This window comes from Oncorhynchus kisutch, linkage group LG24 (assembly GCF_002021735.2).
Source record: "Oncorhynchus kisutch isolate 150728-3 linkage group LG24, Okis_V2, whole genome shotgun sequence".
NCBI classification, from domain to species: Eukaryota; Metazoa; Chordata; class Actinopteri; order Salmoniformes; family Salmonidae; genus Oncorhynchus; species Oncorhynchus kisutch.
Window position 1 is genome coordinate 37,610,312 of NC_034197.2, and position 26,790 is coordinate 37,637,101.

At 41.5% G+C, this 26,790-nt stretch overlaps 1 protein-coding gene across 1 annotated transcript in view; it reads right to left on the reverse strand.

Annotated features, from left to right (window-relative positions):
- Positions 1–26,790, reverse strand: part of LOC109869862 (neurotensin receptor type 1-like) — a 72,568-nt gene that overhangs the window by 15,756 nt on the left and 30,022 nt on the right. Inside the window, exon 2 of the mRNA XM_020460145.2 lies at positions 9,301–9,502. Within this exon, the coding sequence (XP_020315734.1) occupies positions 9,301–9,502 (202 nt within the window). The remainder of the gene's footprint in view (positions 1–9,300; positions 9,503–26,790) is intronic.

Consider the following 26,790-nt stretch of genomic DNA (forward strand, 5'->3'; position numbering starts at 1 on the left):
TGTAAATACAAATAAAATTGTTAAATTACAAGCCTAGTTGGTTTAGCCACAGAAAATGACAGGAACCTTTCCGCTAGCAATGATTGGCTGAGATAATGAGTGGGCTGGACATGCCGAGAGATGAGTTTGAATTGGTCTGCCATGAAGCACACTTCTGTCTATAACATGTGCTGGTCAGTATGTGTAGGTAATCATTCCTAATGTGGCTTTTTTGAAAGATATCACGTAGTTTAACTACAAAAGTGTTGCTCTCCACTTTCTCGAGGACCGAGTTTTGAAATCAGTGGAATGCCCGATGGAATTAGAGTATGATAGTTAAGGAGATGGAGAAAATTCTGGCATTTGATTGCAAATATGCAGAGGGAGACAAAAAGAGAACACACTGAAGGCTGTGGTATAAAACACCTGTCTCCGGATTCCATCTTCACCCTTGGCATCCATGACATATAGGGAGAAACATCCATCCATGTATATGGGTAAGATAGTCTAGCTAGCTACATTTTCAGATATTATACGTTTCAAATTTTGTCAGAAATATGTTTTTATTTCAAGTTAAAGTGTACTGTTAGCTAGCTAGATAACGCTAGCTGGCTGGCTAGCTAGCTAACGTTACGTGTATGATCTGTGTAGTAATATTATTTGCATCTCACAGCCATTGGCATTGCTAGTTATAGCCCAATGTTAGCTAACATTGCACCTGGTTTGTAGTACCAATCAAATTGATTTACAAAGCCCTTCATACATCAGCTGATGTCACAAAGTGCTGTAGTAACATTATGAGTTGGGATTATTAAATGTTCATTATTTGAACTGGTTAGCCAGCTATCTTAACATTAGCTAGCTAGCTAACAAGCTAGAAATGAACTATAACATTGCTAGGAAAGCTGCTTTTAGTTGCCTGGTTTTCTAGACTGATATTTACTAAATTCATTTTTAAACGGGGATGGGGGGTTAAAAATAGCCGCGTCTTTAGAGCAGGCACAGACCAGCTGGCTCAATCTCTCCCTATCCCAGTCTGCTGCCCTCACATGCTTCATGTAGCCACCATTGTTCGTGTTCCCAAGAAAGCAAAGGTAACTGAACTAAATTACTATCACCCCGTAGCACTCACTTCTGTTATCATGAAGTGCTTTGAGAGGCTAGTTTAAGATTTTTTTTTTCTTAGAGTATTGTTATATTATAAATGAATTAACTATTACTTTTTAAAGAACCCAGCAGTGCTATTTGCAGAGTTAGCTCCAGGTAAATGTTGTAATTTGTCAACCATTCCTGAACCTGGACTTGGACTTCTCTCTTCCGGCGCCGACAGAGATGGCCGCCTCGCTTCGCGTTCCTAGGAAACTATGCAGTTTTTTGTTTTTTTACGTGTTATTTCTTACATTAGTACCCCAGGTCATCTTAGGTTTCATTACATACAGTCGAGAAGAACTACTGAATATAAGATCAGCGTCAACTCACCATCAGTACGAACAAGAATATGTTTTTCGCGACGCGGATCCTGTGTTCTGCCTTACAAACAGTACAACGGAGCGGATCCTATGCAGCGACCCAAAAAAACGACTCCGAAAGAGAGGGAAACGAGGCGGTCTTCTGGTCAGACTCCGGAGACGGGCACACCGTGCACCACTCCCTAGCATTCTTCTTGCCAATGTCCAGTCTCTTGACAACAAGGTTGATGAAATCCGAGCAAGGGTAGCATTCCAGAGGGACATCAGAGGCTGTAATGTTCTTTGCTTCACGGAAACGTGAGACGCTATCCGAAGTGGTGCAGCCAACGGGTTTCTCCACGCATCGCGCCGACAGAAACAAACATCTTTCTGGTAAGAAGAGGGGTGGGGGCGTATGCCTTATGGCCAACGTGACATGGTGTGATGAAAGAAACATACAGGAACTCAAATCCTTCTGTTCACCTGATTTAGAATTCCTCACAATCAAATGTAGACCGCATTATCTGCCAAGAGAATTCTCTTCGATTATAATCACAGCCGTATATATCCCCCCCCAAGCAGACACATCGATGGCTCTGAACGAACTTTATTTAACTCTCTGCAAACTGGAAACAATTTATCCGGAGGCTGCATTCATTGTAGCTGGGGATTTTAACAAGGCTAATCTGAAAACAAAACAATTTTATCAGCATATCGATTGCACAACTAGGGGTGGAAAGACCTTGGATCATTGTTACTCTAACTTCCGCGACGCATATAAGGCCCTGCCCCGCCCCCCTTTCGGAAAAGCTGACCACGACTCCATTTTGTTGATCCCTGCCTACAGACAGAAACTAAAACAAGAGGCTCCCACGCTGAGGTCTGTCCAACGCTGGTCCGACCAAGCTGACTCCACACTCCAAGACTGCTTCCATCACGTGGACTGGGAGATGTTTCGTATTGCGTCAGATAACAACATTGACGAATACGCTGATTCGGTGTGCGAGTTCATTAGAACGTGCGTTGAAGATGTCGTTCCCATAGCAACGATTAAAACATTCCCTAACCAGAAACCGTGGATTGATGGCAGCATTCGTGTGAAACTGAAAGCGCGAACCACTGCTTTTAATCAGGGCAAGGTGTCTGGTAACATGACCGAATACAAACAGTGCAGCTATTCCCTCCGCAAGGCTATCAAACAAGCTAAGCGCCAGTACAGAGACAAAGTAGAATCTCAATTCAACGGCTCAGACACAAGAGGCATGTGGCAGGGTCTACAGTCAATCACGGACTACAGGAAGAAATCGAGCCCAGTCACGGACCAGGATGTCTTGCTCCCAGGCAGACTAAATAACTTTTTTGCCCGCTTTGAGGACAATACTGTGCCACTGACACGGCCTGCAACGAAAACATGCGGTCTCTCCTTCACTGCAGCCGAGGTGAGTAAGACATTTAAACGTGTTAACCCTCGCAAGGCTGCAGGCCCAGACGGCATCCCCAGCCGCGCCCTCAGAGCATGCGCAGACCAGCTGGCCGGTGTGTTTACGGACATATTCAATCAATCCCTATACCAGTCTGCTGTTCCCACATGCTTCAAGAGGGCCACCATTGTTCCTGTTCCCAAGAAAGCTAAGGTAACTGAGCTAAACGACTACCGCCCCGTAGCACTCACATCCGTCATCATGAAGTGCTTTGAGAGACTAGTCAAGGACCATATCACCTCCACCCTACCTGACACCCTAGACCCACTCCAATTTGCTTACCGCCCAAATAGGTCCACAGACGATGCAATCTCAACCACACTGCACACTGCCCTAACCCATCTGGACAAGAGGAATACCTATGTGAGAATGCTGTTCATCGACTACAGCTCGGCATTCAACACCATAGTACCCTCCAAGCTCGTCATCAAGCTCGAGACCCTGGGTCTCGACCCCGCCCTGTGCAACTGGGTACTGGACTTCCTGACGGGCCGCCCCCATCTCCACCCCTCTGATCCTCAACACTGGGGGCCCCACAAGGGTGCGTTCTGAGCCCTCTCCTGTACTCCCTGTTTACCCACGACTGCGTGGCCACGCACGCCTCCAACTCAATCATCAAGTTTGCGGACGACACAACAGTGGTAGGCTTGATTACCAACAACGACGAGACGGCCTACAGGGAGGAGGTGAGGGCCCTCGGAGTGTGGTGTCAGGAAAATAACCTCACACTCAACGTCAACAAAACTAAGGAGATGATTGTGGACTTCAGGAAACAGCAGAGGGAACACCCCCCTATCCACATCGATGGAACAGTAGTGGAGAGGGTAGCAAGTTTTAAGTTCCTTGGCATACACATCACAGACAAACTGAATTGGTCCACTCACACAGACAGCATCGTGAAGAAGGCGCAGCAGCGCCTCTTCAACCTCAGGAGGCTGAAGAAATTTGGCTTGTCACCAAAAGCACTCACAAACTTCTACAGATGCACAATCGAGAGCATCCTGGCGGGGTGTATCACCGCCTGGTATGGCAACTGCACCGCCCTCAACCGTAAGGCTATCCAGAGGGTAGTGAGGTCTGCACAACGCATCACCGGGGGCAAACTACCTGCCCTCCAGGACACCTACACCACCCGATGCTACAGGAAGGCCATAAAGATCATCAAGGACATCAACCACCCGAGCCACTGCCTGTTCACCCCACTGTCATCCAGAAGGCGAGGTCAGTACAGGTGCATCAAAGCTGGGACCGAGAGACTGAAAAACAGCTTCTATCTCAAGGCCATCAGACTGTTAAACAGCCACCACTAACATTGAGTGGCTGCTGCCAACACACTGTCAATGACACTGACTCAACTCCAGCCACTTTAATAATGGGAATTGATGGGAAATTATGTAAATATATCACTAGCCACTTTAAACAATGCTACCTTATATAATGTTACTTACCCTACATTATTCATCTCATATGCATATGTATATACTGTACTCTATATCATCGACTGCATCCTTATGTAATACATGTATCACTATGCCACTTTGTTTACATACTCATCTCATATGTTATACTGTACTCGATATTATCTACTGTATCTTGCCTATGCTGCTTTGTACCATCACTCATTCATATATCCTTATGTACATATTCCTTATCCCCTTACACTGTGTATAAGAATTGGAATTGTTAGTTAGATTACTTGTTCGTTATTACTGCATTGTCGGAACTAGAAGCACAAGCATTTCGCTACACTCGCATTAACATCTGCTAACCATGTGTATGTGACAAATAACATTTGATTTGATTTGATTTGATTTGACCTGAACCTTTCAACCAAAAACACGGTACATGTGGACAGTACCAAAACAAATGATCTAATGACTCTGTATCTTCACAACAAAATCTGTTTGAGCTTTTGTTTGTAAACAGAAAGCAGAAAGATAGAGTCACGGTCTGATTTGCCGAAGGGATGGCGAGGGAAGGCCTTGTTTACATTTCTGTATAATAAAAGGTGTCTAGAGTTTTAGGGCCCCTAGAGGCACATGAGATGTGTTGGTAGAAGTGTGGTAGAATGGTTTTAACCTTTCTAGCGCAGGGGTTCCGCTAGCGGAACACCTCGACAACATTCCGCTGAAAGGGCAGTGCGTGAAATTCAAAAATATTTTTTTAGAAATATGTAACTTTCACACATTAACAAGTCCAATACAGAAAATGAAAGATAGACATCTTGTTAATCTACCCATTGTGTCCGATTTCAAAAATGCTTTACAGCTAAAGCACAACATATGATTATGTTAGATCACCACCAAGTCGAAAAAACAGCCATTTTACCAGCCAAAAATAGGAGTCACAAAAAGCAGAAATATAGATAAAATTAATCACTAACTTTTGATGATCTTCATCAGATGACACTCATTGGACATCATGTTACACAATACATGTATGTTTTGTTCGATAATGTGCATATTTATATCTAAAAATCTCAGTTTACAATGGCACCTTACGTGCAGTAATGTTTTGATTCCAAAACATCCGGTGATTTTGCAGAAATAATAATAATAAACATTGATAAAAGATACAGAATTAAAGATAGACTTCTCTTCTCCAACTGCTGTGTCAGATTTCAAAAAAACTTTATGGAAAAAGCATAATCTGAGAACACCGCCATTTTGGAATCAACAAAGTTAGAAACAACACCATAAATATTCACTTACCTTTGATGATCTTTATCAGAAGGCCCTCCCAGGAATCCCAGTTCGACAATAAATTACTGATTTGTTCCATAAAGTTCCATCATTTATGTCCAAATAGCCACTTGTTGTTAGCGTGTTCAGCCCAGCTTTTCATCCAGACAAAAACTCAAAAAGTTCCATTACAGTCCTTTAGAAACATGTCAAACAATGTATGGAATCAATCGTTAGGATGTTTTTAACATAAAACATCAATAATGTTCCAACCGGAGAATTCCTTTGTCTTCAGAAAAAGCACTGGAACGCGAGGTAACTCTGTCGGGAGCGCGCGTCATGAGACCAAGACTCTCTGCCAGACTACTGACTCAAAGAGGTCTCATGAGCCCCTCCTTTATAGTAGAATCCTCATTCAAGTTTCAAAAGACGGTTGACATCTAGTGGAAGCCCTAGGAAGTGCAACCTCATCCATATCTCAATGTGTACTCGGTAGGCCAAGCTTTGAAAAACTACAAACTTCAGATGTCCCACTTCCTGGTTGGATTTTTCTCAGGTTTTCGCCTGCCATATGAGTTATGTTATACTCACAGACATCATTCAAACAGTTTTAGAAACTCCAGAGTGTTTCCTATCCAATACTAATAATAATATGCATATATTAGTATCTGGGACAGAGTAGGAGGCAGTTCAATCTCAGCACGCTATTCATCCAAAAGTGAAAATGCTGCCCCCTATCCCAAAAAGGTCGTTAATCTCGAGATTTTCTTCACACTGGAAGCAGCGCACCAGCTGTTGTTCATGAAGAGGCACACCTCTCCCCTTTTGGACTTTCCCGAGGCTGCCGTCAACCGATTGTGCCACAGCATGGAAAAACCACAGTGTTCTGTGATCAAGTTTCTGCAAAGCATATAATGTTGCAGTTTTTCAAGTCTCTCTTGTAGGTGACTCTCAAACGAAGGTCATTCATCTTATTCTAGAGTGACTGGACATTTGCCAATAAAACGGAGGGGAGTGCCCAACGATTTTCTCTGCATCACAGTTTCACAAGGGTGCCAGCCCATCTAGCATGTCTACGCCAGCGGCGTTTTGGTAGCTCATAAAACATAGGAATAGCATCTGGAGTGAAAAAAGAAACAGTTGGAGTTGAAGTTGAATTTGAATTTGAAGTCAAAATCCATGTCCAAAAGTGCTTAGCGGTCAAAATGTGAAAATAGTACAAACACTAAAAAAGTTACGAAATATTAAAGTGGGGTTGGAACTTGTAAGATGTTGACCTTCTCCATCGGTGCTTATATCTTATATCTTATATCTTATATAAAACAGATGTATGTATGAAAATACCCTCAAATAAAATGTTACAAATGCTGTATATTTTCGCCTCATATAAAACATTTGATCTGAAATCCAAAATGCTAGAGTCTAGAGACAAATTAAAAGTTATAGCTTCACTGTCCAAATAAATACATATGGGAGTGTATATTGCCATTTTTCTAGAAATATTCTCTTTTTTATTAATTTATCAGCGGGCAGTGAATTCACTAAAAAGATTGTTGCCCACTACTGTTTCAAGTGCATGTAATCACTGAGTGGCTCCACTCCAGGAGGAAGAGGCATTGTGCAAATAATGCATGCAGCCTGACGCATGTCACAAAGAAACAACTCCAGACTGTTGTTATGGAAATCAGGAGTTGAAGGAGGTTAACTTGTCCTTTGAAGCTTTGGTCACGTGTGTAGCAAACTAGCCACGCACAGCAGATGGAGAAAGCTGTGAGATAATATTATCCTTTTTTTGCTGCATCGATGAAAATGATTTATTCAGCCGTAATAAGGTGTATAAAAAGCTGGCGGTGGGTTTTCTCTCTTTGATAGTGTGTCCTATAATGGAGTGCTAATGGAATGGGTTTGGCGATAGGGAGAGTGAGGCTGGCTCAGGCTGAATGGGTGCCATCTCACAGTAGTTGAGACCCCAACTTCTAATGTTTAATGGCACACAGTCAAGAGAGTGGACTTCTCTGCTGCATTTTGTAGTTCATACAAGCATACAAACAGACGTGTGTATGTATTTTTACCACTTGAAGGAATAGTTCAGTGTTGTGTGTGTATGTGCGTGCGTAGAAGTGGGCATTGTACAGTGGTTCGTCCTTTAAAAGTTGCAGCGTACTGCGGCGCAGCTTGCATGGTACCCGAAGAATTCTATTGCACATTATTTAGGTGTGAACCACTGGTGCCATTAATGCTAGTTAGTGCTAGTTGACCACCAGAGGGCATTTAATAGCCTTCAATAGCTGCAGTATGAAAGAATGCAGGCACACCGGAGACCGGGGTTCAATTCCCCGACAGGGAGGAAGGCGTAGGCTGTCCTAAATAAGAATTTTTCCTTAACTTAATCCATGTGTGCTATTTCATAGTTGTGATGTCTTCACTATTATTCTACAATGTATAATGAAACATGTAGAAAGATCCTTGAATGAGTAGCTGTGTCCAAACATTTCACTGGTACTTGCTTCATTAATTTGATGTGGCACTGTACAACGTCACGGTCAGGAACACAGCACTGGGCTATTTAGCTAAAGAATCCCCATGTTGTGCAGGCACGCTGGAGACTGGGGTTCAATTCCTGACAGGGAGGAAGGAGTAGGCTGTCCTTGGAAATATGAATTTGTTCTTAACTGACTTGTCTAGTTAAATAAAGGTTACATTAAGAGCATAATATTTCTACACCCTACTTTTCTAATTCTAGTCTAACCAATACCCAAACGGAGATTCAGTGAAAATAAAAATCGCAGGGTTAATAATATATCTGTGAGAATATCCAACAGGCTTGTATATAATTCTAAATTAATAATAATAATTGCTTGTTTAAAAATAACAATATTTTGGAGATGATTTTGTTTTCAAATAACGTAAAATGAGCGGGAAAAGGCCAATCCTGAACATGGGGTGAGCATTGTCACTAATTTGTAAATAAAGCCAGTTTGTTACTTAGATTTATTTATTTATGTTTTTAGAGGGAGAGAAACCAAAAACCTACAGTCATCTCATGAGTCTCCCAGTCAAGGACAGCACAGTTATTGAACCAGCATCTGTAGCAACACAGCTTGCACTGCTATGCAGTGTCTTAGACTATTGTGCCACTCAGGTGCTGTACAACATGACCGGTCGGGAGTAGTCTACAGTACTACATTAAGAGCAAAATAATCCTAACAAATACAAATTTTAAAACAGTTTTAGTAAGTAATACTGAAGTCATGTACAATTTCTATTTAGGTTTATGTCGCCCATTCATTGTCAGTTAGAGACACAGTAGGACTCAAAAGCATAATCCGTGGTCTAACGCCCCCTTGCGCTGCTCTGGAGCAATGAAGTGGTGACACAGGGTACAATTTCTATTTAGGTTTATGTCGCCCATTCATTGTCAGTTAGAGACACAGTAGGACTCAAAAGCATAATCCGTGGTCTAACGCCCCCTTGCGCTGCTCTGGAGCAATGAAGTGGTGACACAGGGTACAATTTTTATTTAGGTTTATGTCGCCCATTCATTGTCAGTTAGAGACACAGTAGGACTCAAAAGCATAATCCGTGGTCTAACGCCCCCTTGCGCTGTTCTGGAGCAATGAAGTGGTGACACAGGGTACTGTACTACAAATGACCTCTAAGTACCGCAGCATAATCACAAAACCTTTAGTGGAGCAACCACTGTATACTCACGTAGAACCATGACTCCATGACGCAGCGACTGTGTGCGGTTTGGCTCCACAGCAACACTCAGCATGGTAGGGTTACCCTCGACGATGCAGATGCGGTTGTCCTGCTGCTTCTCTCTGAACATATGCAGCAGCTGACTGGCGATGATCCCGTTCAGAACAGATATGGCTACCATGGGAACCACAAAGGACAGGAACACATTCACCTGTCCAGAGAAACGGAGGGGCATGGAGAGATAAAGTTAGTAAGACTGTACTTTCTGCCAATGACTCAGTGGGTCTTCCTTTAAAAATGTTGAGCTTATGCTGCAACCGTTTGTGTTAGATGGTGGCAGATTGTGGTAAATTGCGTCATTCTGGCAACAATGGCTGACACTTAAATAACGTGCCATAGAATTCTGCGGCACCCCGCAAGCTGTGCTGCAGTACGCCGCGACTCTTAAATGAAGAACTACTGTAGTTTTGGCCTCAAACAGTACTGGCGATGCAATCATAACAATTAACGATGAATTGTTTCTGGTCTGGGACAAAAATAATGCAACAGAGATATTGATTTCTTTGAAGTCTGTTCAAAAGTTGGTTTGCCATTCTGATGGGAACACAGTTGCTTGCATATTGACAGTTAATGAGAACATATTGACACAGTCTAGACTAACCAGAGGAGTTTCACAATCTCATTATACTCTGTAAAGTACCACCTGTAAAGGCACTCTGTAAAGTACCACATTTAAAGATACTCTGTAAAGTACCACCTGTAAATATACTCTGTACAGTACCACCTGTAAAGGCACTCTGTAAAGTACCACCTGTAAATATACTATGTACAGTACCACCTGTAAATATACTCTGTACAGTACCACCTGTAAAGGCACTCTGTAAAGTACCACCTGTAAATATACTATGTACAGTACCACCTGTAAATATACTATGTACAGTACCACCTGTAAATATACTCTGTACAGTACCACCTGTAAAGGCACTCTGTAAAGTACCACCTGTAAATATACTCTGTACAGTACCACCTCTAAAGATACTCTGTAAAGTACCACCTGTAAATATACTATGTACAGTACCACCTGTAAATATACTCTGTACAGTACCACCTGTAAAGATACTATGTACAGTACCACCTGTAAAGATACTCTGTACAGTACCACCTGTAAAGATACTCTGTACAGTACCACCTCTAAAGTTTGGAAAGACAGAGGAAGATTTTGTGGCACGCGCGAGAGAGAGAGAGAGAGAGAGAGAGAGAGAGAGAGAGAGAGAGAGAGAGAGAGAGAGAGAGAGAGAGAGAGAGAGAGAGAGAGAGAGAGAGAGAGAGAAAAACAGCAGAGGAGAGGACAATGTAGGAAATTGGCCCTGTACCTGTCTGGTTTTAATTAGTGATATACTGTATGTTGTCCAGACCAGAAGTGTCAATCTCTTTCCCCTCTCCAATTAGCTGCAGTCATGTCAAATCAGCAATGGAACATGAACAATCTGTTATTATTATAACTCCAGATTGATCACCATACAGTGTAATTAGAGTGTCTATAAACCACACCAGGTGTTAAATGGATACATACTTTTGTTAATTGGGTCAGTCAGTTGATTGCCAGCATACCTGACTATAAGTAGTCTCTGTCTCCTGATTCTGTAGCGTGAGGCAGTTTTATGTACAAGTACATCCCCGGTGGGCAGGATACTAGCCTGGCTATGCATAGTGCTATCTGACATGTCGAATGGCCAGAAATGTTCCTGTTTATACCGACTCATAAATGTGAGCTTAGTACAGGGTCCTGGAATAACATCGGACGTCGCACATTATATTATTTATAGAAATAATGTCAATAAGTGTTTTGAGCACAATGTATAAAAAACATGGTATGGATGACGGTTATAGAATTAGTTTCTTCGCCATTTATTTGCCTGTCTGACATTGTGAAGCACTTACACAGTTCACACTCAATCTTTTTACAGGTGAACTTTATGATCCAGCAGAGACTGGCCCATCTGTCTCTATCAGTGTCTCATGAGCTTCTCATTCGTCTGTGCCTCACTGCAGCAAAACACAGACAGAAAATCAAAGCAAAATATTCAAATGATTTCTCCCAAACACTAGCTCCTGTGGTATTTCCAAACATATTGAAATGTTTGTGGATTACATTAATTTCCCATTACAAACGGGCGAAGTGTTCCTGATGGTTTCCTGAATATCAAACTCGGCTCAGAGGAGCCTGGTCTTTACCATCACCATCGTTATCATTCGCCTGGCAGGTACTTTCAGGCTACAGCAGGCCAACCGAAACCAGTCCTACGGGGAGGGAGTGAAGGAACTCAATACATGCTATGGAAAGATACTTGCGTTTGTTTAAACTAAATGAGCCTTGGATAGACGTCCAGTCTCCACCCACCACTCCTTACCCTTATCCTCATAAGAGACATCCTTCAGAATTACAGCATTTACAGTATATGTCAAGAGATTTACAGTAAATGTCAAGAGATTTACAGTATATGTCAAGAGATTTACAGTATATGTCTTGAGAGTTACAGTAAATGTCAAGAGATTTTCAGTAAATGTCAAGAGATTTATAGTAAATGTCAAGAGATTTACAGTATATGTCAAAAGATGTACAGTATATGTCAAGAGATTTACAGTAAATGTCAAGAGATTTACAGTATATGTCAAGAGATTTACAGTATATGTCAAGAGATGTACAGTATATGTCAAGAGATTTACAGTAAATGTCAAGAGATTTACAGTATATGTCAAGAGATTTACAGTATATGTCAAGAGATTTACAGTATATGTCTTGAGAGTTACAGTAAATGTCAAGAGATTTTCAGTAAATGTCAAGAGATTTATAGTAAATGTCAAGAGATTTACAGTATATGTCAAAAGATGTACAGTATATGTCAAGAGATTTACAGTAAATGTCAAGAGATTTACAGTATATGTCAAGAGATTTACAGTATATGTCTTGAGATTTACAGTAAATGTCAAGAGATTTATAGTAAATGTCAAGAGATTTACAGTATATGTCAAGAGATTTACAGTATATGTCAAGAGATTTATAGTAAATGTCAAGAGATTTACAGTATATGTCAAGAGATTTACAGTAAATGTCAAGAGATTTACAGTATATGTCAAGAGATTTACAGTATATGTCAAGAGATTTACAGTATATGTCAAGAGATTTACAGTATATGTCAAGAGATTTATAGTAAATGTCAAGAGATTTACAGTATATGTCAAGAGATTTACAGTATATGTCAAGAGATTTACAGTAAATGTCAAGAGATTTACAGTATATGTCAAGAGATTTACAGTATATGTCAAGAGATTTACAGTAAATGTCAAGAGATTTATAGTAAATGTCAAGAGATTTACAGTATATGTCAAGAGATTTACAGTAAATGTCAAGAGATTTACAGTATATGTCAAGAGATTTACAGTAAATGTCAAGAGATTTACAGTATATGTCAAGAGATTTACAGTATATGTCAAGAGATTTACAGTATATGTCTTGAGAGTTACAGTAAATGTCAAGAGATTTTCAGTAAATGTCAAGAGATTTATAGTAAATGTCAAGAGATTTACAGTATATGTCAAAAGATGTACAGTATATGTCAAGAGATTTACAGTAAATGTCAAGAGATTTACAGTATATGTCAAGAGATTTACAGTATATGTCTTGAGATTTACAGTAAATGTCAGGAGATTTATAGTAAATGTCAAGAGATTTACAGTATATGTCAAGAGATTTACAGTATATGTCAAGAGATTTATAGTAAATGTCAAGAGATTTACAGTATATGTCAAGAGATTTACAGTAAATGTCAAGAGATTTACAGTATATGTCAAGAGATTTACAGTATATGTCAAGAGATTTACAGTATATGTCAAGAGATTTACAGTATATGTCAAGAGATTTATAGTAAATGTCAAGAGATTTACAGTATATGTCAAGAGATTTACAGTAAATGTCAAGAGATTTACAGTAAATGTCAAGAGATTTACAGTAAATGTCAAGAGATTTACAGTAAATGTCAAGAGATTTACAGTATATGTCAAGAGATTTACAGTATATGTCAAGAGATTTACAGTAAATGTCAAGAGATTTACAGTATATGTCAAGAGATTTACAGTAAATGTCAAGGAATAAATGGAACAGAGTCAAATATTTGTTTCATATATGTTTAATACTGTTACATTTATTCCATTCCAGCCATTACACTGAGCCTGTCCTCCTACAGCTCCCCCCCCACCAGCCTCCTCTGGATCGTATATGATGTTTATTTAACATGAATGGAAGTAGGATCAGCCAGTAGATTGGAGTGGAGGGGTAGAAAATGATATCTGATTCCTTGGCACTGGTCCCTAGGAGCTTGGGGTTTCTCTTTGCCCTGTTCTGCTCTCTTTCTCTTAGACAGATGACTGGAGATTAGGTGGTTGATCTGTCTGTCAGGAACATTTTTGGAACAGCTCCCCCCCTTTGAAAATCTGATGGGGGCAGGAAAATGCATTGGGAAAACGTGAGTCGTCTGATTGCATGGCCCTAACGAGGCTAAGCTGGAACAGGCAATTAGAGCAGACAAGCCCCTAACGAGCTGCAGCCAACCAGCCAGCCAACCAGCCAGCCAGCCAGCCAACCAGTCAGCCAGCCAGAGCCACTTTCAACCACAGCTTTCATTGATTAGAGCTTTTTAATTATATTTTTTTGCTCTGAACTTACACCATTTCTTGATGTAAGAGAGAGAGAGAGAAATATATATATAAGGCTTTTAAAATGTTGCCGGGGATGATCTGTTGCATGTATTGAGAATAGCATGTTATTAGTCCTCTGCGGTCTGTAGTGTTGGCAAACCTTTAAATTCTAGAACATATATCACTTGATAAAGGGAAAATCCACAACAACAACAAAAATATATATTTTGTTGTATTTTTACTGTTGATACAGTCCCAGAATGTTTTACAGTCAAGTTATTGAACCTTTAAGAAGCAAAGTTTCCGTATCCACATCTCTGCTTCCTCTCTGTTCCCATGAAGTTCAATGACATTTTTTTTATTTTTATGAACAACAAAAGGCTCTGTGTCTTTACGCGTACAGGGACTCCGCAGGACATATCAAACACCATTTTGCTCTGTTCAAAAGTACAATGTGGGGAAATAGCATGAAATAGTAGATATACTATTAAATTATGACAGACCAGCTAGATCTACTGTGTCTATTATATTATGACAGACCAGCTAGATCTACTGTCTCTATTATAAAATGACAGACCAGGTAGATCTACTGTTTCTATTATATTATGACAGACCAGCTAGATCTACTGTCTCTATTATATTATGACAGACCAGGTAGATCTACTGTCTCTATGTCTCTATTATATTATGACAGACCAGCTAGATCTACTGTCTCTATTGTATTATGACAGACCAACTAGATCTACTGTCTCTATTATATTATGACAGACGAGCTAGATTTACTGTCTCTATTATATTATGACAGACCAGGTAGATCTACTGTCTCTATGTCTCTATTATATTATGACAGACCAGCTAGATCTACTGTCTCTATTGTATTATGACAGACCAACTAGATCTACTGTCTATTATATTATGACAGACCAGGTAGATCTACTGTCTCTATGTCTCTATTATATTATGACAGACCAGCTAGATCTACTGTCTCTATTTTATTATGACAGACCAGCTAGATCTACTGTCTCTATTATATTATGACAGACCAGCTAGATCTACTGTCTCTATTGTATTATGACAGACCAACTAGATCTACTGTCTATTATATTATGACAGACCAGGTAGATCTACTGTCTCTATGTCTCTATTATATTATGACAGACCAGCTAGATCTACTGTCTCTATTTTATTATGACAGACCAGCTAGATCTACTGTCTCTATTATATTGTGACAGACCAGGTAGATCTACTGTCTCTATTATATTATGACAGACCAGGTAGATATTCTGTCTCTATTATATTATGACAGACCAGATAGATCTACTGTCTCTATTATATTATGACAGATCAGCTAGATCTACTGTCTCTATTATAAAATGACAGACCAGGTAGATCTACTGTCTCTTTTATATTATGACAGACCAGCTAGATCTACTGTCTCTATTATATTATGACAGACCAGCTAGATCTACTGTCTCTATTTTATTATGACAGACCAGCTAGATCTACTGTCTCTATTATATTGTGACAGACCAGGTAGATCTACTGTCTCTATTATATTATGACAGACCAGGTAGATATTCTGTCTCTATTATATTATGACAGACCAGATAGATCTACTGTCTCTATTATATTATGACAGATCAGCTAGATCTACTGTCTCTATTATAAAATGACAGACCAGGTAGATCTACTGTCTCTTTTATATTATGACAGACCAGCTAGATCTACTGTCTATTATATTATGACAGACCAGGTAGATCTACTGTCTCTATGTCTCTATTATATTATGACACACCAGCTAGATCTACTGTCTCTATTTTATTATGACAGACCAGCTAGATCTACTGTCTCTATTATAATATGACAGACCAGCTAGATCTACTGTCTCTATTATATTATGACAGACCAGCTAGATCTACTGTCTCTATTATAATATGACAGACCAGCTAGATCTACTGTCTCTATTATATTATGACAGACCAGCTAGATCTACTGTCTCTATTATATTATGATGTGACCAGCTAGATCTACTGTCTCTATTATATTATGACAGACCAGCTAGATCTACTGTCTCTATTATATTATGACAGTCCAGCTAGATCTACTGTCTCTATTATAATATGACAGACCAGCTAGATCTACTGTCTCTATTATAATATGACAGACCAGCTAGATCTACTGTCTCTATTATAATATGACAGACCAGCTAGATCTACTGTCTCTATTATAATATGACAGACCAGCTAGATCTACTGTCTCTCTTATATTATGACAGACCAGCTAGATCTACTGTCTCTATTATATTATGACAGACCAGCTGGATCTACTGTCTCTAATATATTATGACAGACCAGCTAGATCTACTGTCTCTATTATAAATGGCTCTGATGATGACTGGTCCTAGCAGTGGGTTTCTGCCCCTATGTATCAGCCCTCCTGCGTGAACCAAACACAGACACCGTTGAACATGTTTCTCTTTATTTAACAGGTTTTTTGTTGGTACGTCTCTTTTCATAATTTCTGCAGCCATTACATTTCACAGTCCTTTACCCTCTTGTTCTCCACCAATTCCCTTACTGTGGACACTGTGTGAGCCTTCCTCAGTTGGGCTGAGTCATTACAGTTGTCTGCTTCGACCATCCACCTAAGCCAATTTGAGTTTTTTCTGCCCACAGACCCCATCCAGACATCAGGATATGAAAACACTAGTAATGAATTCCCCTTGAAATTCCCACTCTTTATTTCTTAGCAATCTGAGTGAAATAATGTAATTATGATATGAAACCAAACTAAATCGTGTAGCTACAGTAGAGCATTATTACATAACCAAGTGTGTTTCCATGTTTTGGAAAGGCTAAGGGACATCGCATTAGACTCACAGTATGAGAGGAAATGGTCATTTAAATGTGCCTGACCCACCCTTACCAGAACAGTCCGCTATGACTAAGACTTCCAAATCTGATTATTCTGTAGAAAGCAAGGTGATGGGAGTTGGTTCTCCGGCAGAGTCATCCAGAGACTAACATAATGCCTCTTTGCTTGGAACTCAGCATTAAGGAGATGGATTAGGGGTAAAGCCCTTACAACAGACTAGCTAGCGGTCTGTACTTGTACATCGAGATGCCTGGCGCTACAGAAACAGGAGATCCTCCTGCCTGCCTTATGGGCCATTCTGGGTTTACAGTACACACTGTGACTCACTGGGACCACAGGTTGACGTGACCTGTCAGTAGGCTGTGACTCACTGTGACCACAGGTTGACGTGACCAGTCAAGAGGTTGTGACTCACTGGGACCACAGGTTGACGTGACTTGTCAGTAGGCTGTGACTCACTGGGACCACAGGTTGAAATGACCAGTCAAGAGGCTGTTGCAGATGTGATTCATCCATCTTAAACCAGCCGCAGTATCTGTACAAAAGAACTACCTGTATTAAATAACTATCGGTATAAAAAAATCTGTATGAAAGAACTACTGAAGGACAGCATTCTGGATGGCAAATCTCCATTTGGATTCAATTATGTGAGGCAATGCTTGCAAAGCATTCTCTGAATTGGATCCATGACAAGACGTTGAATATGAATAGGCACACTGCTTTGTATCTTTCATGAGGGGACCACGCTTTCAACAGAAGGGTATAGATGGGTGTATACCAGTACCCCATGAGACTACCGCTTAACATGGCAGGTTTAAAGTGTTCTCCTTAAATAATTTCATAAACAATTGAATGACCTTTTAGTTGCTAGTCTAATCTCTAGTTCAGCTACATTACACAACAGGCTCATTGTTAATAACAGTAGATGTTCTATGGCAGACAACAGTACTACTAATAGGAAGAGGAACACAGTAGTGGTGAAGTAGAAGTCAAGATATTTTTGCCATCCATCCATTGTGACATGAAAAATAGTTCTTATGTGAGCAATCTCCATGGTTACGTGATTTTTGGTCTCTGTTTCCTCACCTTCTCTCTCTCTCTCTCTCTCTCTCTCTCTCTCTCTCTCTCTCTCTCTCTCTCTCTCTCTCTCTCTCTCTCTCTATCGCTGCCTCCATCTCTTTCTTTCAGAGCACTTCATATCCCTCTGCAAGTAATACTGACAACCTGGTAGTGTACTTTTGAGGAACAGTACCAATCTGGAACCAATTTCACTGGAATGATAGAAAATAGGATTAAATTAAAAGTGAAAGTTCCATCATCATTCTCCCTCCACTCCTACCGTAAAGATGTTTCCCTCTTCTCTTTCTCAGATAATGACAAAATATCTTCAAACACAAAACTACCCTTCACCTTTTCATCTTCTGCCTCCTTAATTTTTCAGTGGCAAAATACATTTCAGGTCTGAAGCCTAAGACTTGTCTCTCTGAAGCACTTCCCTAGATCAGTGACGTTCGTCTGAAGAAGTGGACCAAGATGCAGCGTGGGGTAGGTTAATCATATTCTTTAATGATAACCAGAAAAACAAGAAAGAGAGACAGCCTTGTAGGGCTCAACAGCAACAATTCAAGGACAAGATCCCACAACATAGGTGGGGAAAAAAGGCTACCTAAGTATGATTCCCAATCAGAGACAACGATAGACAGCTGCCTCTGATTGGGAACCACACTCGGCCAAACACAAAGAAATACAAAACATAGAATGCCCACCCCACATCACAACCTGACCTAACAAAATAGAGAAATAAAATGTCTCTCTCAGGTCAGGGCGTGACAAGATCTTGATCTAGATGTTGATGGTCCTCTTTCATCTCTCAGGATCTCTCTCTCTCTCGGTCTCTTCCTGGTGGATGGACAGAGCAAAGGGAATCAACAGGACAGCGCTCTGAGCCATAATATATTGATGAGCCTCGAGATTTCCTTCTTTTAATCTAAAACAAATCACTAGCATTGTACCAGGATATATGTTATATTTATCCACTGTGGGATAGAACCAACAACAACAAAAATACCTCTTCCCGCTTGCCCTATAGATGGTCTAGGACAGTGCTTTCAGAAGGAATTCATACCTCTTCCCGTTTGCCCTTATAGATGGTCTAGGACAGTGCTTTCAGAAGGAATTCATACCTCTTCCCGTTTGCCCTATAGATGGTCTAGGTCAGTGCTTTCAGAAGGAATTCATACCTCTTCCCATTTGCCCTTATAGATGGTCTAGGTCAGTGCATTCAGAAGGAATTCATACCTCTTCCCGTTTGCCCTATAGATGGTCTAGGTCAGTGCTTTCAGAAGGAATTCATACCTCTTCCCATTTGCCCTGTAGATGGTCTAGGTCAGTGCTTTCAGAAGGAATTCATACCTCTTCCCGTTTGCCCTATAGATGGTCTAGGTCAGTGCTTTCAGAAGGGATTCATACCTCTTCCCGTTTGCCCTATAGATGGTCTAGGTCAGTGCTTTCAGAAGGGATTCATACCTCTTCCCGTTTGCCCTATAGATGGTCTAGGTCAGTGCTTTCAGAAGGGATTCATACCTCTTCCCATTTGCCCTGTAGATGGTCTAGGTCAGTGCTTTCAGAAGGGATTCATACCTCTTCCCGTTTGCCCTATAGATGGTCTAGGTCAGTGCATTCAGAAGGAATTCATACCTCTTCCCATTTGCCCTGTAGATGGTCTAGGCCAGTGCTTTCAGAAGGAATTCATACCTCTTCCCATTTGCCCTGTAGATGGTCTAGGCCAGTGCTTTCAGAAGGAATTCATACCTCTTCCCATTTGCCCTGTAGATGGTCTAGGCCAGTGCTTTCAGAAGGAATTCATACCTCTTCCCGTTTGCCCTTATAGATGGTCTAGGACAGTGCTTTCAGAAGGAATTCATACCTCTTCCCGTTTGCCCTATAGATGGTCTGGCGCCATATTTTAGATTCAAATTCTCAAAACATGAGAAATTCTCTTTCTTCTTTTTTCATCTTCCTGAGCTTGAATATTGGGTGAAGGGGGGGGGGGTGGATGGAGGAGTCATCTAACCACCAGCTAGCCAGCCTGGTGGGCTAGGAGCCAGTGTCCAGACCCCAGCACAGGCTCTCTCTCCGGGGGAGTGGAGCCAGGAGCGCATACCAACAGGCCAGAGAGCCAAAGAGGCATCTGTCTCCATCCTCCCTGTTTCTGTGCTATTTCTTAACAGGGGCTGTCCCCTGACATGCAGGGTTGACAGAAGCTCCTAGCCACAACCTCTCTCCTCTGTGACATATGTAAAGGGGTTCTAGGCATTGGCAAACACTTAATCTCTCGTGGATTTTTACATAAACATCCATTGTAATCAAGCGTCAAATAAAATTAAGGCAGATTTAAATTCTGGATTAACCTGAGATTAGCCAACCCTAATGCTAGGTTCTGAATGGAAGTGGGATTGTCATGGTAGAGGAATTGGCATGGAAGTGGGATTGGTATGGTATGGTAGTGGGATTGGCAAGGTATTGGGATTGGCATTGTAGTGGGATTGACATGGTTGTGGGATTGACATGGTAGTGGGATTGACATTGTAGTGGGATTGACATGGTTGTGGGATTGACATTGTAGTGGGATTGACATGGTTGTGGGATTGACATGGTTGTGGGATTATTATGGTCGTGGGATTGTGGGATTGACATGGTTGTGGGATTATTATGGTCGTGGGAGTGACATGATATGTTTGTGTATCTCATATGTTGGTGAAGAGACAGCTGGATTTCAACATGATGAATTGAAACCTAGAACCTTACCTCAATCATGATTTATTAAAAATATCTAATCTCTAGTGATAAAACGGGATGTTTGGCCAAGTCAATCTAATCTCTGGTGATGAAGCAGGATGTTTGGCCATGTCAATCTAATCTCTGGTGATAAAACAGGATGTTTGGCCATGTCAATCTAATCTCTGGTGATAAAACAGGATGTTTGGCCAAGTCAATCTAATCTCTGGTGATAAAACAGGATGTTTGGCCATGTCAATCTAATCTCTAGTGATAAAACAGGATGTTTGGCCATGTCAATCTAATCTCTAGTGATAAAGCAGGATGTTTGGCCAAGTCAATCTAATCTCTGGTGATAAAACAGGATGTTTGGCCAAGTCAATCTAATATTAGGTGATAACACAGGATGTTTGGCCAACTCACAGCAACAGTAACACTATAGACTGTGTTTAGCCAATTCTCACCTTTTCTTTTTCACTCATTTTGTCGTTTGACCAATCAGATCAGCTCTTTTGCCCATAATTGGGCAAAATATCAGAATTGGACTGCCACTTGTAAACACAGCGAGATACTTTCAGGGTTCAAGTCAAGCCTTGGCTGAGTGTGTGAGCGGTAACTGGTAGATGCATGCTGTGCCACCGTCCTGTCGTCAATCATGAGTGTTGTTTCCTGGTGGCTTCACAGGAAGTTGAGGTGGTCGGAACTATTTCACACAGCATGGAGTCTCCAGAAATACAACCAGAGTGTTCCCTGCTCTGCGGCACACCACTCAGCTTAATCCCAGAGTTCCCTGTTATTCTGTTGTGCTCTATGCCAAGTACTATGTAATACTGAGCACATCCCACACGCACGCCCACACACACACGCACGCATGCAGGCACACACACACACATATGCACGCATCCACGCGCCAACACAGACACACACATACACTCTACACCTATCGACGGCACTCTACACCAGGGGACGGCATACAATGTAGAGGGCTAAATTCCCATGTTTCCTGCACACTCAACAACATCAGTGGACTCTAGTAGAGAATCTCTCTCTCTCTCTCTCTCTCTCTCTCTGTAGTGGTCAAACTGGTGGGATGAAGTGTTACGAGACAGTGTGCTACGGAACAGCAGGAAGTCAAACTGAAAGGTAAACAGGTTTTAACAGTCCAGCTGCTTCTGAAATGGGAGTCTACTTATAAATCTCTGGCACAAGCACACACACACTAATACACCTACATATATTAACACACTACACACACTACACACACTAATACACCAACATACATTAACACACTACACACACTACACACACTAATACACCAACATACATTAACACACTACACACACTACACACACTAATACACCAACATACATTAACACACTACACACACTAATACACCAACATATATTAACACACTACACACACTAATACACCAACATACATTAACACACTACACACACTAATACACCTACATATATTAACACACTACACACACTACACACACTAATACACCAACATACATTAACACACTACACACACTAATACACCTACATATATTAACACACTACACACACTACACACACTAATACACCAACATACATTAACACACTACACACACTAATACACCAACATATATTAACACACTACACACACTAATACACCAACATACATTAACACACTACACACACTACACACACTAATACACCAACATACATTAACACACTACACACACTACACACACTAATACACCAACATACATTAACACACTACACACACTACACACACTAATACACCAACATACATTAACACACTACACACACTACACACACTAATACACCAACATACATTAACACACTACACACACTACACACACTACACACACTAATACACTAACATATATTAACACACCTCACACACTACACACACTAATACACCAACATACATTAACACACTACACACACTACACACACTACACACACTAATAGACCAACATTCATTAACACACTACACACACTAATACACCAACATACATTAACACACTACACACTAATACACCAACATACATTAACACACTACACACACTACACACACTAATACACCAACCTATATTAACACACTACACACATTACACACACTAATACACCAACATACATTAACACACTACACACACTAATACACTAACATATATTAACACACTACACACACTAATACACTAACATATATTAACACACTACACACACTACACACACTAATACACCAACATACATTAACACACTACACACACTACACACACTACACACACCAAGGAGGAAGAGAAGGAGGAGGAGGAGAAGGAGGAGGAGGGGGAGAAGGAGGAGGAGGAGGAGGGGAGGAGGAGGAGGAGGGGAGGAGGAGGAGGAGGGGAGGAGGAGGAGGAGGAGAATGACAAAGGAGAAGGAGAAGGAGGAGGAGGGGAGGAGGAGGGGGAGGAGATCGGAGGAGGGGGAGGAGGGTGATGATCAGGAGGAGGAGGGGCAGGAGGGAGAGAAGGAGGAGGAGGAGGAGATCAGAGGAGGGGGAGGAGGGGGAGTAGGAGGAGGGGAGGAGAAGGAGGAGGAGGAGGAAGAGGAGGAGAAGGAGAAGGAGGAGGAGAAGAGGAGGGGAATGTGGTGTAGAGGAGAGGAGGAGAGGTGGGGAGGAGGAGGAGGAGGAGGAGGAGGTAGTAGAGAGGAGGGGGAGGTGGAGAGGAGAGGAGGGGGAACATCTTCAGCCTTGGAATAAAATGATGTAAGAAATGGGCATGTTGTACTGTGGTGCTCTATGCCAAATACTATGTAATACTGCACACACACACACACACACACACACACACACACACACACACACACACACACACACACACACACACACACACACACACACACACACACACACACACACACACACACACACACAGCTAGTGTAGTAGTGGTGACCCCTCAAAATAAAATTAGCAAAGACACAGTATGTGGCTGCCTTCCATGTAAGAGGAGGGGGAGGAGAAGGAGGAGAAGGAGAGGAGGAGGAGGAGGATAAGGAGGAGGAGGAGGAGAAGGAGGAGGAGAAGGGGGAGGAGGTGGTGGAGGAGAAGGAGAGTAGGAGAGGAGGAGGAGGTGGTGGGGACGAGGAGAGGAGGAGGAGGAGGAGGAGGAGGAGGAGGAGAGGAGGAGGAGGAGGAGGTGGTGGATAGGAGGAGAGGAGGGGGCAGTGGAGGAGGGGGAGGTGGAGAGGAGAGGAGGGGGAACATCTTCAGCCTTGGAATTAAATGATGTAAGAAATGGGCATGTTGTACTGTGGTGCTCTATGCCAAATACTATGTAATACTGCACACACACACACACACACACACACACACACACACACACACACACACACACACACACACACACACACACACACACACACACACACACACACACACACACACACACACACACACACACACACACACACACACACACACACACAGCTGTGTGCAATTCTCAGAATGATGGTAAGATCTGTGGAAGTACATCCATCTAGATTACGTGGCAACACCAACAAGCTCTGAGCTCCACCTTGCTACACCGTTCATTCTGTGGAAATATGTGACTAAGAGCTACAACAGCAACAGCACCCCCATGAGACATGATTGTTGTCTGTATCAGTTTGATCTCAGCCTTCGTGTGTGACAGCGGTACGTGAGGATAGAAGTGGATGGGGTGGGGATTGTAAGGAGGGTCAAGATCAGATTTGCTTTATTGTCCATGAACTTAGACAGAACAGAAATGTGTCTTTATACACAACCCAACCCCCTGACACACAGAGAGAGAGAGAGAGAGAGAGAGTGGCGGGAAGCAACAGGTCAGCTGCAGTGCCGAGCACCTGGAGCAATTATACGTTGTTAATTGCCACAATGGCAGACATTGGGGATAATGCCAGCAACTTTCCACACCAGATTTTCTCGTCTGGGCTGGGATTCGAACCGTCAAAAATCCTGGTTGCTGGCCTGCTACCACAATATGTTTCCATATACAACTGCAACAGTTGAGTGGGGAAATCAAACAAAAATTTTCTCATTATTGGGTATTCATCTCTCAGTCTTAGTCTGTATTTCTCTCGTCCTCCTCTCTCGTCCCCCTCTCTCTCTCTCCCACTCTCTGCTTCTCTCTCTCCCCCTCTCTGCTTCTCTCTCTCTCACTCTCTGCTACTCTCTCTCCCCCCTCTCTGCTTCTCTCTCCCCCTCTCTGCTTCTCTCTCTTCCCCCCTCTCTCCCCTCTCTGCTTCTCTCTTCCCCCCTCTCTCCCACTCTCTGCTTCTCTCTCTTCCCCCTCTCTCTCCCCCTCTCTGCTTCTCTCTCTCCCCCTCTCTCTCCCCGTCTCTCCCCCTCTCTCCCCCTCTCCATACCCCTCTCAGCTTCTCTCTCTCCCCCTCTCTATCCTCCTCTCTCTCCCCATCTCTCCCCCTCTCTCACCCTCTCCATACCCCTCTCAGCTTCTCTCTCTCCCCTTCTCTACCCTCCTCTCTCTCTCTCTCCCCCTCTCTACCCTCCTCTCTCTCCCACTCTCTGCTTCTCTCTCTCCCCCTCTCTCTCTAGCAGAGCGGAAATCTTCAAAGAATTGTTTAATTCTTTGCAGCAAACAGTTCAATATAACAGGCAGGAATGAGCACATAATAGGTTTAATGGTTTAATGGTATAATGGTTTAATTGTTTAATGGTTTAATGGTTTAATGGTTCAATGGTTCAATGGTTTAATGGTTTAATGGTTTAATGGTTTAATGGTTTAATGGTTTAATGGTTCAATGGTTCAATGGTTTAATGGTTTAATGGTTCAATGGTTTAATGGTTCAATGGTTTAATGGTTTAATGGTTCAATGGTTTAATGGTTTAATGGTTTAATGGTTCAATGGTTCAATGGTTCAATGGTTCAATAGTTTAATGGTTTAATGGTTCAATGGTTTAATGGTTCAATGGTTTAATGGTTTAATGGTTCAATGGTTTAATGGTTCAATGGTTTAATGGTTTAATGGTTTAATGGTTCAATGGTTTAATAGTTTAATGGTTCAATGGTTCAATAGTTTAATAGTTTAATGGTTTAATGGTTCAATGGTTTAATAGTTTAATGGTTTAATGGTTCAATGGTTTAATGGTTCAATGGTTCAATGGTTCAATGGTTCAATGGTTTAATGGTTTAATGGTTCAATGGTTTAATAGTTTAATGGTTTAATGGTTCAATGGTTTAATGGTTCAATGGTTCAATGGTTCAATGGTTTAATGGTTTAATGGTTCAATGGTTTAATGGTTTAATGGTTCAATGGTTTAATGGTTTAATGGTTTAATGGTTCAATGGTTTAATGGTTTAATAGTTTAATGGTTTAATGGTTCAATGGTTCAATGGTTTAATGGTTCAATGGTTTAATGGTTCAATGGTTTAATGGTTTAATGGTTCAATGTTTTAATGGTTCAATGGTTTAATGGTTTAATGGTTCAATGGTTTAATGGTTTAATGGTTTAATGGTTTAATGGTTTAATGGTTTAATGGTTCAATGGTTCAATGGTATAATTGTATTGGGTGTATCTACTCACTGCCTGTATACAGTATGTATGTAGGTCCAGAAAGATATATCCGTTGTTTTTGTTATTTTAGTTTTACTCTGCCTACAAACACGCTGGGTGATTCAGAATCCAATGAAGAGCTTGAATTGATTCATTGACGTAGAGAGATATGAGCTCAAAGAAACATGGCACAGGTTTCAGAGGATTCAAGCACTGTTTAGGACAACAAACACAGTCAACAAAACAAACCCAAAGCCAAGTCGGCCAAGCGGTGTCAACGATGGCACCAAAAACCATCACCAAGCCCCAAGAGGGCACACGTAGAGCGTGGGGAGAGGTTCACGGATATAGATGTGGACTGGTTGAAATCCATCAATGAAAGGCTTGCCAAACTTGGTATCTTGGATATACTACGAGAGGACATCAATGCATTACGTGCCAGTCTACAATTCAGCCAATATCAGATTGATGATCTGAGGAAAGACAAACACGGAGCTGAAAGGTGCTGTAGACTCTATTTGCTGGCAAAGTGGTTCAAAGGGAGAACAAAAAACTTAAAGAAAACTTGCTTGGATGTGCAGTGTTGATCAATGCGGGACAAT